The sequence below is a fragment of the Dipodomys merriami genome, unplaced genomic scaffold (genome assembly GCF_024711535.1).
Source record: "Dipodomys merriami isolate MVZ:Mamm:240054 unplaced genomic scaffold, mDipMer1.0.p SCAF_613, whole genome shotgun sequence".
Taxonomy (NCBI): domain Eukaryota; kingdom Metazoa; phylum Chordata; class Mammalia; order Rodentia; family Heteromyidae; genus Dipodomys; species Dipodomys merriami.
Window position 1 is genome coordinate 344,552 of NW_027206195.1, and position 15,377 is coordinate 359,928.

A 15,377-nucleotide genomic window follows, 5' to 3' on the forward strand; every position below is an offset into this window, starting at 1 on the left:
CAAGCGCTCTACCACTGAGCCACCTTCCCAGCCCTTTAAATAGTTCTTATTAACAAGTATGTTTTCCATTTTCCTTTGGAAGAAATATTTGCACCCCAGTATTATATTACTCTCCTTTTGGAGGGGGGGTCCACAGGCTTAAATTCAGGGCCTGGGCATTCTCCTTGGGCTTTCTTTGCTCAAGGCTAGTTCTGGGGTTTTTTTGCGTTTTTGTTTTTGTTTTTTGGTGGCTGTGGGGCTTGAACTCAGTGTCTGGAAGCTGTTCCTTCACGGCTAGTACTTTACCACTTTGAGTCACAAAATCACTTACAGTTTGTCTGGTGGTTAATTGGTAGAGTCTAATTGGTAGAGTCTTCCGGACTTTTTTATCCTCAGATCTCAGCCTCCTAAGTAGTTAGGATTACAGGCATGAGCTACCAGCACCAGGCTTCAAGGCTAGTTTTTTACCATTTGACTCACAGCTCCACTTCTTTTTGGTGGTTAGTTGGAGATAAAAGACTCTGGGGGGGAGGGGGGGCTGGAAAGGTGGCTCAGTGGTAGAGCCTAGCTGGGGGGGAGGGGGAGGGGGCGGGGGAAGAAACTGGGCATCCGTGGCTCCCGCCTTTAATCCTAGCTGCTCAGGAGACTGAGATCTGAGGATCACATTTCAAAGCCAGCCCAGGCAGGAAACTCCATGAGACTCTTAGCTCCAATAAACCACTCAGAAAACCAGAAGTGGTGTGGTGGCTCAAGTGGTAGGTGGCTAGGCTTGAGCTGAAGAACTGATGGACAGTGTTCAGGCCCAGAGTTCAAGCCCCCAACCACAAAAGAAAAAAAAAAAAAAAAGTCTCTCGGACTTTCCTGGCCAGGCTGGCTTCAAACTGCGATCCTGAGATCACTAGAATTATACATAGGATTATAGGCATGAGCCACTGGCGCCCCATTAACTTCCTAAACATAATATTTACTAAACTATCCTTAACCTTTTTTTTTTTTTTGTCAGTTGTGGGGCCTGAACTCCAGGCCTGGGCGCTGTCCCTCAGCTCTTCAACTGTAGACTAGCGCTCTACCACTTGAGCCTCAGCCCCACTTCCGGCTTTTTCTGCTTATGTGGTGCTGAGGAATCAAACCCAGGACCTCATGCATTCAAGGAAAGCACTCTACCACTGAGCCACCTTGCAGCCCCTCCTTGACCTTTCTGTAACACTTATCTGAAATGAATCTCAAAAAGGCTGAGGGCCAATTACTTAGCTATAGGAGAGGCTGAAATCAGAGGATTATAGTTCAAAGCAGCCCACACAGACAAAGCTAGAGACTTTTTTTTTTTTGTCGGTCAATGGTTCTGAACTCTGGGCCTAGGTACTGTCCCTAAGCTCTTCAGTTCAAGGCTACTGCTCTACCAATTGAGGCACAGCGCCACTTCCGGCTTTTTCTGTTTATGTGGTGTTGAGGAATCAAACCCAGGGCCTCATGCTTGTAAGGCAAATACTCTACCTCTGAGCCACCTTCCCAGCCCAAAGCTAGAGAATCTTTATCTCCAAGTTTTAGGAAGACTGGGAGGATAACTCAAGCATGACTATTTTTTAAGCAATTGTTAAGCAATTTTTACACTCTAAAAATAGGTTATTAAACCTAAAATAGAGTAATTTTAAAATCTTGGGCTGGAGCCAAGTAGCAGTGGCTAACATCTGTTATCCTACTCAGGAAGCTGAGATCTGAGGATCATACCACTTGAGCCACAGGACCACTTCCGGCTTTTCTGCTCACTATGTGGTGCTAAGGAATCAAACCCAGCGCCTCATGCATGCAAGGCAAGCACTCTACCCTGAGCCACTTTTCCAGCCACCCCATTTGTAATTTTTAAGAATAAAATGCAAGTTTTTCTTAAATAAGAATATAAAGCTGGCCGGGCCTAGTGGCTCACATCTATAATCCCAGCTACTCAGGAGGCTGAGATCTGAGGATCATGGTTCAAAGCTAGCCCAGGTAGAAAAATCTGGCAAACTCTTATCTACAATAAACCACTCAGAAAACCTGAAGTGGAGCCAAGTGGAGCCGGGTGCCGGTGGCTCACACCTGTAAATCCTAGCTGCTCAGGAGGCTGAGATCCGAGGATCACGATTCAAAGCCAGCTTGGGCAGGAAAGTCCATGAGACATAATCTCCATTAAAGCACTAGAAAACCGGAAGTGGCGCTGTGGCTCAAGCGGTAGAGCGCTCGCCTTGAGCTGAAGAGCTGAGGGATAGTGCCCAAAAGCTCTGAGGTCAAGCCCCACGGCTGACAAAAAAAAAAGAAAGAAAGAAAAGAAAACCGAAAGTGGCACTGTGGTTCAAGTGCTAGAGCACTGGCCTTGAGCTGAAGAGCTCAGGGACAGCGCCCAGGCCCAGAGTTCAAGCCCCAGGACCAACACACAAATGAAAAAGAAAAAAAAAAAAAAAAAGGCAGATACTCAAGTTTTTCATATAAAATAGAAAAGTAAGACTAAAGGTGTGGTTCAGAACATAGAGTGCCAGCCAAGCAGCAAGCTAAGAAAGTGTAAGGTCCTGTTCAAACACCAACAGGTAGGTAAGTTTATAGATAGACAGGCAAAGTATTTATATATATACTACATGAACATCTTCCCATATACTTTTTCTTTATGGTGGTACTAGTCAAGAAACCCAGGAGCTTGGACGTGCTAGAAAAGTGTTGTTCCACTAAACTATATTTCCAGCCTCTTCCCTTTTTTTTTTTTTGGTCGGTCGTGGGGGCTGAACTCAGGGTCCCTCAGCTCTTCAGCTCAAGGCTAGCGCCCTACCACTTGAGCCACAGAGCCACTTCCTGCTTTTTCTGCTTATGTGGTGCTGAGGAATCAAATCGAGGGCCTCATGCATGGGAGGAGGTAAGCACTCTACCACTGAGCCACCTTCCCAGTCCCCTCTTCCCTTTTTATAAAGCTGTCTCATTCTATTTCCCAGACTAGCCTACCCTCCTATCAAACTTCCTGCCTCAGCTTCCGGTGTAGCTTTTTCAAGTACCTTAAACCATCTCTAAATACTTAGAATATCTATTATAATGCATATAGCTGTTGCACTGGGGTCGGAGCCTGGGGTTACACCTTACTAAAAGAACACAGGCTTAGCAGAATCCAAGCAGACCTGGATTCCAAGAACCAAAAAAAAAAAAATTTTTTAAAGCAAAGTACTTGTATATGTTCACTGCAGATGGAATTTTTCCCAAATACTTTCTATCCATAGTTGGTTGGATAAAGAAGGATGACTAGCCCGGCACTGGTAGCTCAAGCATGTAATCCTAGCTACTCAGGAGTCTGAAATCATGGTTCAAAGCCAGCACGGGGAAGAAAGTCCGTAAGACTCTTATCTCCAATAAACCACTAGAACACTGGAAATGATGCTGTGGCTCAAGTAGTAGACCACTCACCTTGAACTGAAGAGCACAGAGACAGCACCCAAACCCAGAGTTCAAGCCCCACAATCAACAAAAAAGTGACTATATCTCCTAAATTTATAATAAAAATCTGCCTAAAATAATGTTTGCTCTCCTTACAACATTTGACAATATTTAAAGTAAGTATTAAAGTCCTTAGAAGCTCCCTGAAGAGGGCTGGGATTGTGGCTTAATGGTAGCATGCTTGCCTAACATGCATGAAGTCCTGGGTTCAATTCCTCAGTACCACATGAACAAAAAAGGCTAGAAGTGACATTGTGGCTCAAGGTGTAGAGTGCTAGCCTTGGGTGAAAGCAGCTCAGGGACAGTGCCCAGGCTCTGAGTTCAAGCCCCAGGGCTGGGGGAAAAAAAGAAAAACAGTTCCCTGAAGAATGTGATTTCAGTATATCAATGATTTCAGATTTTACATTTGAGAGCAGAGCAAAGTGGGAAGTGGGAAATGAGGCTATGAGAAAAGACTACAGTTGTGATTTTAACAGTTATTAATTACATGGCTTTAAAAGATGACGTTCTAAGCCCTTGATATATACTAGGAACAAAACAGAAGCCTCAGGAAATTTATTTACAATTTTCAATAACCCATAGATGAAAAGGTTCTCCATCTCACCCAGACTCTAATACTGTTTCATTAACCGCCCCCCCCCATAAGAAACTTATTTAAGAATTACCAATGTACACTACTCAGTAGACTGAGATCTGAAGAGGAGCTGGGGCAATAAAGTTTATGAGACTCAACTCCAATTAACCACCAAAAAGCCAGAAGTGGAGGTAGCTCAAATGATAGTCTGGCCCTGAGTTCAAGCCCAGGACTGGCAGGAGAAGTTCAAGCCCAGTACTGGCAGGAGAAAACTGCCAAACAAACCTGAAAATCACTGGTATGCCCCAGAAAGGGGGAAGGGGACACAGCAGGAACCATTAGTATGTTAAAACCCCAGTGAATTCCTCAGTGCGCCTTTTCAGAAAAGCCTGCAAGCAACCTTCATTGTCTGGGTTATCAATAGGAATGCAATAGCAATTTTAATCCAGCTTTTGCAACTGACCTACTAATAAGCAATAGTGTGAATTGCCACATACTTCATTTGCACATAAGTTCTCCTACTAAAGACAACAATCCTCCCTGAGTCATTCTAGAAACAAAACAACAGAACTACACCTCACTAATGAAAATAGCACATTCAAGTTTTGCAACTAATCCCTCATAGCCAGTTAACTCCCACATCTGATGGGTTGGGGACATGCACAACATGTTGAGTTTGATCCCTAGCACCACACATACATATACATACATACATACATACATACATACATACATACATACATACATACATACACACACACACACACACACAGTCTCACTCCCACCTCCCTTTACTTTCCTTGTTGGTCCCCTCCCCACATTAGTTTCCATGGAAGAACAGAAGAAGGGGAAGCCATGCAGAAGCTATTGAGACAATGTCCCCAGAGGTAGCAGAGGAGTGGGAGGCAAAGCAGTTGGGATACTAGTTCCAAGGGGCACACAATTGACTGAGCAATGAAGTAAATGTATCATGAATAATGGGAGTCAGGATTTCACTGAGAAGATATTTACAAACATGGAAACGGGAAGATTAGAACTCAACTCTGCAAAAACAGCCAAACTGAGTACCTAGAAATTTTTTTTCTAAATTTTTTTCTAGAAGAAGCAGGGCATTTCAAAGGACAAAAATACAAAATAACCTTTGTAATGCCTAAAATAAAAACTTAGTGATGAAGCTGGGCACTAGTGGCTCATACCTGTAATCCTAGCTACTCAGGAAGCTGAGATCTGAGGATCACAGTTTGAAGCCAGCTCTCTAGGGCAGGAAAGTCCATGAGACTCTGATCTCTAATTAATCGCAGAAAAAGCCAGAGGTGGAGCTGGGATTGTGGCTTAGTGATAGAGTGCTTGCCTAGTATGCATGAAGTCCTGGGTTCAATTCCTCAGTACCACATAAACAGAAAAGGCTAGAAGTAGCATTGTGGCTCAAGGTGTAGAGTGCTAGCCTTGAACAAAAGGAGCTCAGGGACAGTGCCCAGGCCCAGAGTTCAAGCCCCAGGACTGGTAACAGAAAACTTAATGAGCTAATTGCCAATGGCTCACATCTGTAAACCTAACTACTCAGGATGGCTGAGATGGAAACAAACAAGACAGAGGGACAGAGGGGGAGGGAGGGGAGGGAAAGAAGGAGAGGGAGAGAGGGAGTACACAGAAATTAGTATACATGGGGCTGGGAAGGTAGCTCACTGGTAGAGTGCTTGCCTTGCATGCATGAGGCCCTGGGTTTGATTCCTCAGCACCACATAAGCAGAAAAAGCCGGAAGTGGCACTGTGGCTCAAATGGTAGAGTGCTAGCCTTGAGCTGAGGGACAGTACCCAGGCCCTGAGTTCAGGCCCCATGACGAAGGAAGGAAAGAAGGAAAGAAGGAAGGAAGGAAGGAAGGAAGGAAGGAAGGAAGGAAGGAAGGAAGGAAGGAAGGAAGGAAGGAATGAATTAAGCTGGGTGCTGGTAGCTCATGCCTGTAATCCTAGCTACTCAGGAAGCTGAGATCTAAGGATCGCAGTTCAAAGCCAGCCAGGGCAGGAAAGTCCGTGAGACTCTTATCTCCAATAAACCACTTGAAAACCAGAAGTGGTGCTGTTGCTCAAGTGGTAGAGCGCTCGCCTTGAGCTGAAGAGTGTAGGAACAGCACCCAGGCCCAGAGGTCAAGCCCCACGACTGACAAAAAAAAAATTAGGGGTGGGAAGGTGGCTTGCCTTGCATGCCTGAGGCCCTGGGTTCGATTCCTCAGCACCATATAAGCAAAAAGAAAAAAGCCAGAAGTGGCACTGTGGCTCAAGTGGTAGAGCGCTAGCCTTGAGCTGAAGAGCTGAGGGACAGCGCCCAGGCCCAGAGTTCAGGCCCCATGACCGAACCCAAAAAAAAAAAAAAAAGGAAAAAAATTTATTATACATACAAATTAGTAGAGTTATATGCCTGTTGTTGTGCAGGTACAGGGGCTTAAACTCTGGGCCTGGGTGCTGAGTTATTTTGCTAGAAGCTAGTCCTCTACCACTTGAGCCACATCTCCACTTCCAGCTTTCTTTTTTGTAGTTAATTGGAGATAAAAGTCTCATAAACTTTCCAGCCTGGACTGGCTTTGAACCACAACCCACCGATCTTAGCCTCCTGAGTAGTTAGGATTATTGTCATGAGCCACAGTTGCGCAGCATGCCTTTTATTTATGCATTAAATAAAAGCATCAAGCGTCTATGACATTCACTTTTATTTATCTTTGTGTTTGTACTGGTACCTCATTCTTTAACTTAGCTTTTTCCTCTCATAATTGGTGCTTTACACATGAGTCATGACTCCAATCTAGCTTTTTGATTATTTGGAGCTATCACCTAGGCTGGCTTCAAATGTCAATCTTCAGATCTCAGCCTTCTGAGTAAATCAGATTACAAAGTAAGCCAGCACTTAGCTCACTATACTATCTAGAAATGTGAAAATCTATGAGCTAGATATGGCAATGCACACCTGTAATCCTATCACTATGGAGACTGAGGTAGCAGGATGGCAAGTTTGAAGCCAGCCTGGGCTTCAGGTAAGATTTTGTCTCAAAAAAATGTAAAACATAAAATTCATCTCTATACTGGACATAAAATCACAAGTAATTAAATGTGAAACAAAAATCGCTACATTTAAGTAAGGATATTATAATCATTCCACTGTGATTTTAGACACTGGCACGTTCCAACTTGACTGAGACAAGGACACTGTAGTATGAACACCCCGAAGTAGGGTACTTTATGGATCTGGATATCTTTTCACTACACTCCCACACTAGTCACCAGCTATACAGCACTCCAAAATTGCATGGTTTTTAATCATTTACATTTGGCTTCTATAGTAAGAGTATGCTAATTTCATTCAAAACATAAATAGCTACTAAGTGAATAATAAATTAGCCTTTTATAGGTAAGGAAGATTTTTTTTTTAAAAGATTGGAAATTACAAGCCAAGGTTTCAGTTTTTTTTTCTTTGTTTTTTTTTCAAGGGAGAAGGGAGAAAGGAAGAGAATGAGGAAAAGATGGATATAGGAGAAGGAAACAGATAAGGAGAGAGAAATAATATCAAAAGACATTTGTGTCCAAATTAAATACTCTCTTTAATTTACAGATTTCAAACTAAGGGGAATGAGAGACTTGGAAGCCCATACAGAATAACTTTCACTCACATTACCACCATCTAGGTAGATTTAAAATGGATGGATGGGGGCTGGGAAGTTGGCTCAGTGGTAGAGCGCTTGCCTTGCATGCATGAGGAGGCCCTGGGTTCGATTCCTCAGCACCACATAAGCAAAAAGAAAAAAGCCAGAAGTGGTGCTGTGGTTCAAGTGGTAGAGCGCTAGCCTTGAGCTGAAGAGCTGAGGGACAGCGCCCAGGCCCAGAGTTCAGGCCCCACGACCAGACCCAAAATGAATGAATGAATGAATGAATGAATGAATGAATGAATGAATGAATGAATGAATAAAATGGATGGATGGATGTACGGATGAATGCTGGTAGCTCACACTTAGCTACTTAGGAAGCTGAGATCTGAGGATCACAGTTCAAACCCAGCCTGGGCAGAAAAGTCTGAGACAATTAGCCAGAAAAGCCCTAGTGACCAGCGCAGGCACGCATGCACGCACACATCCAATAGATCAAGTCTCTTCTCCTTATAAGCATTCCAGACAATCCCAACCAAACAAGAACCTACAACAAAGGTAAATGGGAAAAAGCACCTTCTACGTGTCAAATGCCACCATTCTTTGCAATGACTGGTATATTTTCCCTCAGTCTGCCACAGGAATTCCACTCAGAAGACAAAAATGCATTTCAAGCATTCTGTGTTAATGTTAATATAGCTCAAGATAAATGAATTTTTGTGTAATTTTTGCTAATTTTTGTAACTTTTTAAAATATTCAAAAGCCTATCCTGCCTGAGAACTGATATTCAAAATCATATTCAAAACTAAAAACAGTTTCATAGAAACTGTCTGGTCTCTAATGATATTCTAATGATGGGTATAAATAACTACTGACTGTAAGGAACAAGGAAACTTCTTTGTATTATGTGACAAAGATTCTGGAATATATGCTAATGTATATCCCAGGTCTTTAAACTCAAGAGAATCATTATGATAAAACAACTAAAATGAACAAAATACATTTTTAAGTGGGTTTTATTCTTTGAAAATAATTTTGATGAGGGGCAATCTATCATCCTCTGGATATTATTGGATTGGTCCATAAAAGAGGGTGGGGAGAAAAATCTGAAATTTAGACATAAAAAGAATTTTTGAATCTTTAAAGGGTTCCATTCATTTGCTCATTCTAATTCAAAGTGTCGCCTTTGCACACACCTCTCTTTTACAACTGAAAGACAACAACCAATTGTGTAACTCCTTCCTTCCCCCTTCAATCCAGCTAACATACAAAGGAAAGGACTTTCTTTATTGTGCTCCCGTAATGAATCTTTGTTAACTAAAAATCGATTCAGAAAGTCTTCCTTTAATTTTTTTTTATTTCAGCATTTAGAAAGCTGTGGAGAGAATGAACACAATAGATTTTTTTATTATGTAAAAAGGCATAGCCAATTTTTTTAATACTCTGATTATATTCTAAGGCTCTGGTCTTCCTTTGGCACTGAGGGGGAAAAGCCAAATCAGCATCTTCTCAATGTATTGTCAAACAAAGACACTGATCAAAATATAAACTGGACAAAAAATTGACTCTGACTTCCCCCCCCCCTTTAAAATGTCAGCTGTCTAGTTTGCCCCCCCCCTTCTTTTTAATCCAAATACTGCAAAAGCCTAATCATTGTTAAGAGAACATTCATCTTGAAAACGTTTTATATAATGTATTCCCAGTGTACACCTCTTAATCCTGTAAAACAGTTATTAGTTAATGTTGTAATTAGCTAGGGAAAAGGGCAGAAGGAGGCACTTAAGCTTCAGTTTTAACCTAAGTATTGTATGATTTTTCTCATTGTGATTTCTACAAGACACCAGAGGTGAATACCATTAATTTTTCTTTGCAGAGCCATCATTCTGATACAACTACCTCACATCCCTTTCACTTAAATTACTCAATTCGATTTTCCTCCCAGTAGCAGACTCACTTTTTTTTTTGGTAAAGCAAATTCCACAATGGGGATAAAAGGCTGGTCCATTTAGCGCCAAGTTGGACCAGCAACAACATTTCTATTATAGGGGAAGACAGGCAGGAAAGCGGAAACCTACAGTAGCTTATTTGTGGGGAAAGGGAGAGATAACAGAATCAGGGGTGATGGGGAGATTATTGGTTGTAAACCTTTCTATGCTCTTTGAACCCACTAAAAATGCACTACCTACTCAAATAAAAGTATATTCGTTTAAAAGAGAAAAAAATCACTCTTAAGATAAAGGAGTTGCAGGGACACACGTCTGCTGAGTTTTAAAATAACCTGTTTTTATGAGTAGCTTTTATGAGTAGCTTTTGTTCTGCGATACGTAAGGTCTGCCTTTAAATGCAGTGGAGAGCAAGGTGCCAGCTAGGCCCCCGCGATCCTCGGGCTCCCCGCGGGATGCGGCTCGCCGGCCGGCCGCCCGCCCGCCCTCCGCGCATTCCGAGCGCCGCCCCGCCGATTCCCACATAAAGTGGGTCCCGGCCGCCATTTTAGAGTCATTCACACGAGCCGGACCGCAGCAACCCTCCGCTCGGAACGGGCTGGCTCGGTGTCCTCACCCCTGCCCTGGTCGCGCCAGGGGGTCAGGCTGCCGCCAGAGGCAGGCCGAGCCCCGCGAACCTGCGTACGGCGAAGTGACACGTCCGGCCACCTAACCCCGTTGCGGCAGTGCACGTGCGAGCACGTCGGTGCGGACCGACGGCCGGGCCCACCCCCGAGCAGAAGAATGCGCGCACATCCCGCGGCTTCCCGCTCCCACCGTCCGCAGCCCAGTGTTTTTTGTTGAGTTTTTTTTTTTTCCGCCGAGACACTGACGAGGTGGAAGGGGGAGGAGGAAGGGGAGGAGGAGGAAGGGGTGGAGCACCACCGAGACGGAAAGTTCCCATCGGCTCGCCGCGGTCTCCCCGGCGTCCCCCGGTGCCCCTTCGGCTCCGAGGCGAGCCCGGAGCAGCGGACCTCCCACCCTCCCCCGGGCCTGCGGGCGGCCTGCCGGTCAGGCATGGCCTCACGGTGCGGGCTCCTGTTCACACGCGGGCGGGCACGCGCACACGAGCGCTCCGTGGCGAAGACCGGGTCTCGGTAACAGCGACGGCCAACAGAAGCAATGGTTCTCCACCCGGGGGACGGAGGCGCCCGGCGGCCTCCGCGCTCCACGTCCTCAGCCAGGCCGCTGTTTTCCTCCCTGGTTGACTCACTAATGAGCACGTTCCATCATTTCCTCCGCTCTCCGGACAGAGAGGGGAACTGAAGAGCGAGCCCGACGTGGAATCTTTCTTGAGCCTCGGCAGAAGCGCACGGCTGCGTTCCTTCTTGGCGTGCCCGTGTGGACACACCGGCCCCGGGAGCGGGGCTGTGCGCAGAGGCCTCCTCCGCTCGCTCGGCGAGCGCGAGCCACGACCAAAAAAGTAACCCGTGGCCAGGGCGACGTTTGCGCCCGTTCCGCTCGCCCCAGGACCCGGGGCGGGCGCCAGCGGCCGCCCGGGAAGGTTTGCACTTTCCAGTGTTCCGGGAGCCCACAGTCTCCAAAGGCCACCGCGTCCACCGGTCCCGCGCTCCGCTAGCCCCCCGCCTCCCCAGGCTCCCGGGTGGGGTGCGGGGAGGACGCAGGGCGAGAGCTCCCCACTCCCGGCCCGGTGCGTCCCTACGAGTCCCCCACCCCCAAACCCGACGGAGCGTCCGCCACTCGGTCAGGGCCTTCTGCCTCGGGTGCCCCGTGAGCGGGCTCAGAGCCAGGGGCCGGACCGCCTGCCCTGTGTTACCCACCGGGACCTCGGCGTCCGCACGACTCTCGCTCTCCAGGGCTGACATCTCCGGCGCGGGAGTGGTGCGGATCGGGGCTCCCGGCGTCGAGCCGGGCTGTCCGGCGTGCTCGGGTCCCCGCCCGGCCGCTCCGGACCAAGGAGCGGCGGACAACAAGGACGCGACCCCGCGGGCGAGCTCGGCGAGAGCGCGGCGCCCACCGCTCCTCCGCGGACGCTGGCGCCGGCCTCCTCCCTCCGAGGCTGGGAGGCGGCGGTCGGTGGCCGGTTCCGCCGAGGCCCGACGCCGCGACGCGGGCCAAGGGGACGACGGTCCGGACAGCCTGGCGGGGCCGCACCGCCCGAGGGTGTCGGCGGCCGGGATCGCCGCGCCAGTTCCGCGCACGGGGAGGGGCCGGCAACGGGCCGGAGCGGCAGCGGCGCCCGCGGAGCGAGCGCGGCCCCGGGCCGCGTGTCACTCACCGTTTGAAATGTTCGATGATCTTCTCCTCCCGCACGTTCTCCGGTAAGTTGCCCACCCAGAGGTGCCTGGTTTCCCGCACCATGCTGGGCGGCGCGCCGGCGGCCGCGGTGGCTGACTCCCCCTCGCCGGCTTCGTACTCGGCCGTCAGCGCCGGGAGGCGGGCGCCGGGGCGGCGGCGGTGGCGGCTGCGGCGGTGGCGTCGGCAGCGGCGGCGGCTCCTCCGGCTCCCCCCCGTGCAGAGACCATCCCTCTCCCCCAGGTTCTGACTCTCGGGCCTCGCAGCTCCGCTCTGCCGCCACCACACACCCGAAGCCGACCCTCGCGCTCCGGCGGCGCATGCGCGCGGGCGGCGGCGGGCGGGGGGAGCGGGAGGAGGGGCGAGCGGGACCCGGGCGGCCGCGACTACGACGGAGCTGGCGCTGTGGCGGCCGGACGCTTCCCACCGGCGCGCGCGGCCCGCCTCTCGCCGCCTGGCCGCCGCCCCCTCTTCGCGAGCGCGCGCGCGTCCGACCGCCCTTCGCGGCCGGGACGCCGAGTTCCTCCCAGCCGCGGCGCGCAGGCGCGCGGGGCCGGGCGGGGGAGGAGGAACGCGGAGCCGGGAAGCGGAGCGCGCGCGCCCGGCCGCAGTGCGCAGGCGCGCAGCCCTGCGGGAGGCCCCCGCCTGCCTGCCCGCCCTCCCGCGTTGTTCAGTCCTCCCGTACACGCGCCGCGTGACGCTGGGGCGGCCTGCAGCCCCGCCGGGTATGCGTCCCAAGGCTCAGGCCTGGGGAAGAACAAAGAAAACCGGGCTGGTTCCGACACGTTTGTGGGTTAAAGCGGCTCCGACCAGGCGGAACCCCTGCGCCTGCTCGCCCTGCAGCCAGTGCCTGGCAGTTTCCGGGCGCTTGGATTTCCCCGCCTGCTTGGGAAAGTGGTCAGGACGAGGCTGCCGGCTCACCGCCCAGCCCGGCAGCCACCGCCTCGGAAACCCATCCCTCCCAAGAATCATTGGCTTGTAACATTAAGCAACTTTCTAATATAGGACCTTGTGAAACGTCTTGCCAAGATATCCTTGCTCATCCTTACGGTATAAAAGGAACAGAACTGAACTGAGACAGTTAGGCGGCTGCTGCGCCAATCACGGGGTAATTTAGTGTCTTATGTTTTTAACAGGAGTGGATTGTTCCTCCGCCGCCCCCCCCCCCCAGGTCTAGGAATTTACAAAGCTTCAGTTGTACTTTACTATAATGACCAGCTTGCAGTAACCTGTCGCCTTGACTTTGAAGAAAATTCACAGTTAAGGCAACTACAGAATGGAGAAGAACCAAGTTAATGAGGACGGTCAGCAATTCAGTTTTTGTTTGGTTGTTGTTGTGGGTTTGTGTTTTTTGTTTTTTGAAATGTGGTCTTGATTCACCTGCCTCAGCCTCCCAAATGCTGGGAGTGCACCATCACCCCCATTTCTTAACACTTTTCATACACATAAATAATAAAGAAATACTTAAGGTATAGAGGTACAGAACACATAAATATCTGGTCTCACAGTGCCCTTAAAAACAAACTACAAGCCAGCACCAGGCTCACACCTGTGTCTTACACCTGTAATCCTAGCCATTCAGGAGGCTGAGATCTGAGGATGACGGTTCAAAGTCAGCCCGGGCAGAAAAGTCCATGAGACTCTTTACCTACAATAAACTATTCAGAAAAAGCATGATGTGGCACTATGGCTCAGGCTGTAGCGTGCTAGCCTTGAGCACAAAGAGGCTCAGGGACAATACCCAGGCCCTAAATTCAAGCCCAGACTGGCCAAAAAAAAAAAAAAAAGATAAAACTACACTTTTTTTTTTTTGAGTGTCCAGACTTGCCTCCAAACCCTCCCATCAGGATTACAGGCCTTAACAATACCACATCTAGCCAAGCTACAATAATTTCTACTAGAAAACATTGCTGGTGGTGGATTTTTGTTGTTCTTGTTGTTATTTTTGTACTGCAGTTTGAACTCAGGGCCTTGCACTTGGCAGTCAGGCACTCTACCACTTGAGTCATGCCCCAAACCCAGTTAATTTCAAGTAATGAGTCAAGTTTTTGCTTTTGCAGAGATTTGTCTCAAAACTCCATTCTCCTACCTATGACTTCCTTCCTGCATTACTGGGATAACAGGTATGCACCACCATTCCCAGTTATAACCCCCTGGCCTCAAACCTCAATCCTCCAGGATTTCCAACTCCTGAGAACATGTAAGCACAAGTGTGAGCCACCATGCCTGGTTGAACATGTTTTTAAATTGTTTGAAGTTTTAACTTCATAAGAAGCAGAAACAGGAAGGAAAAATATTTTAAAGACTGAAAACATGCTTGAATTTAAACACATGCCATTCTTTCATCCAGAAGCTAAGAGACAGAGACAAAAATCAGAAAAACAAATATTGGAAACAGGAAAAAAAGAAAGTACTATTAGTATTTGTAAACAACAATACTGAAACTCATTCACAATTGAATTCACTTATGGTATATGCCTCCAAAGAGATTTTTGTCTCCATGCAAAATAATCATTAAGTGATTAGAAACTTTGAATCTTAAAAATTATATACAGGCTCATACCTGTAATCCTAGCTACTCAGGAGGCTGAGATCTGAGAATTTTGGTTCAAACCTCCTGCAGAAAAGTCCATGAGACTCTTATCTCCAATTAACCACCTAGGAAGTGGCGCTATAGCTCAAGTGGTAGAGTGCTCACCTTGAGCTGAAGAGCACAGGGACAGGGCCCAAGCCCAGAGTTCAAGCCCCATGATGGACCAAAAAAACAAAAACAACAATTAACTACCTAAAAACTGGAAGTGGAGCTGTGGCTCAAGTAGTAGACCACTAGCCTTGAGCATAAAAGTTCAGGGACAGTGCTTGGCCCTGAGTTCAAGCCCCAGGACTGGCAGAAAATAAATTGATTAATTAATTTAGAATTGATTCCTTAGCAAAACTGAAAGAAAACTAACCTACATTAAGATGTAGGATTGGAAATTGGGATGTAGCTCAGACCCTCAGTTAAAGTCCTAGCACCTTCAAAAAAGGGAGGGAGGGAAGAAGGGAATTTGACTATTTACATTTGGCCATTTCTCTGTCAAACTGCTATGGTAAACCATAGGATACAATGTGTGTATCATCATGAACTATAGACTACTATGTTGTGGCTGCAGTTAGAAAATGCTGAAATGACATGTGTTTCCTGTGAAACAATTTCACTACAAATGCCCACAATTTAGGGAACACTTTAAAATACATTGTACATTATTCACTGAAAACCAGATAGGTGCTGAGTATGTCAGTGTATATCTATAATTGCAGCAATTAGGAGTCTAATGCAGAAGAATCCAACATTTGAGGCCAGCTGGGTTACCAAGTAAAAAATCTGCCTAAAAAGAAAGAAGTTAAAACTCTGGGAAAGTATCACTATGAAAACCAGAAAAGACTGGGCACTGGTGGCTCACACCTATAATCCTAGCTACCCAAAAGGCAAAAATCTGAGGATGAAGGTTCAGAACCAGCCT

The 15,377-nt window shown here is 47.8% G+C and overlaps 1 protein-coding gene across 4 annotated transcripts in view; it reads right to left on the reverse strand.

Annotated features, from left to right (window-relative positions):
- Positions 1 to 12,219, reverse strand: part of LOC138814814 (msx2-interacting protein-like) — a 72,017-nt gene extending 59,798 nt beyond the window's left edge. For 3 of the 4 annotated variants that reach the window (XR_011368098.1, XM_070003891.1, XM_070003890.1), the window contains exon 1: positions 11,400 to 12,219. Coding sequence is in view for 3 of the 4 variants with exons in the window: in XM_070003891.1 (XP_069859992.1) it covers positions 11,400 to 12,196 (797 nt within the window). In the remaining variant the exon portion in view is untranslated. The remainder of the gene's footprint in view (positions 1 to 11,399) is intronic. The other variant, XM_070003892.1, reaches the window with a different exon arrangement.
- Positions 12,220 to 15,377: the final 3,158 nt, after the last annotated feature.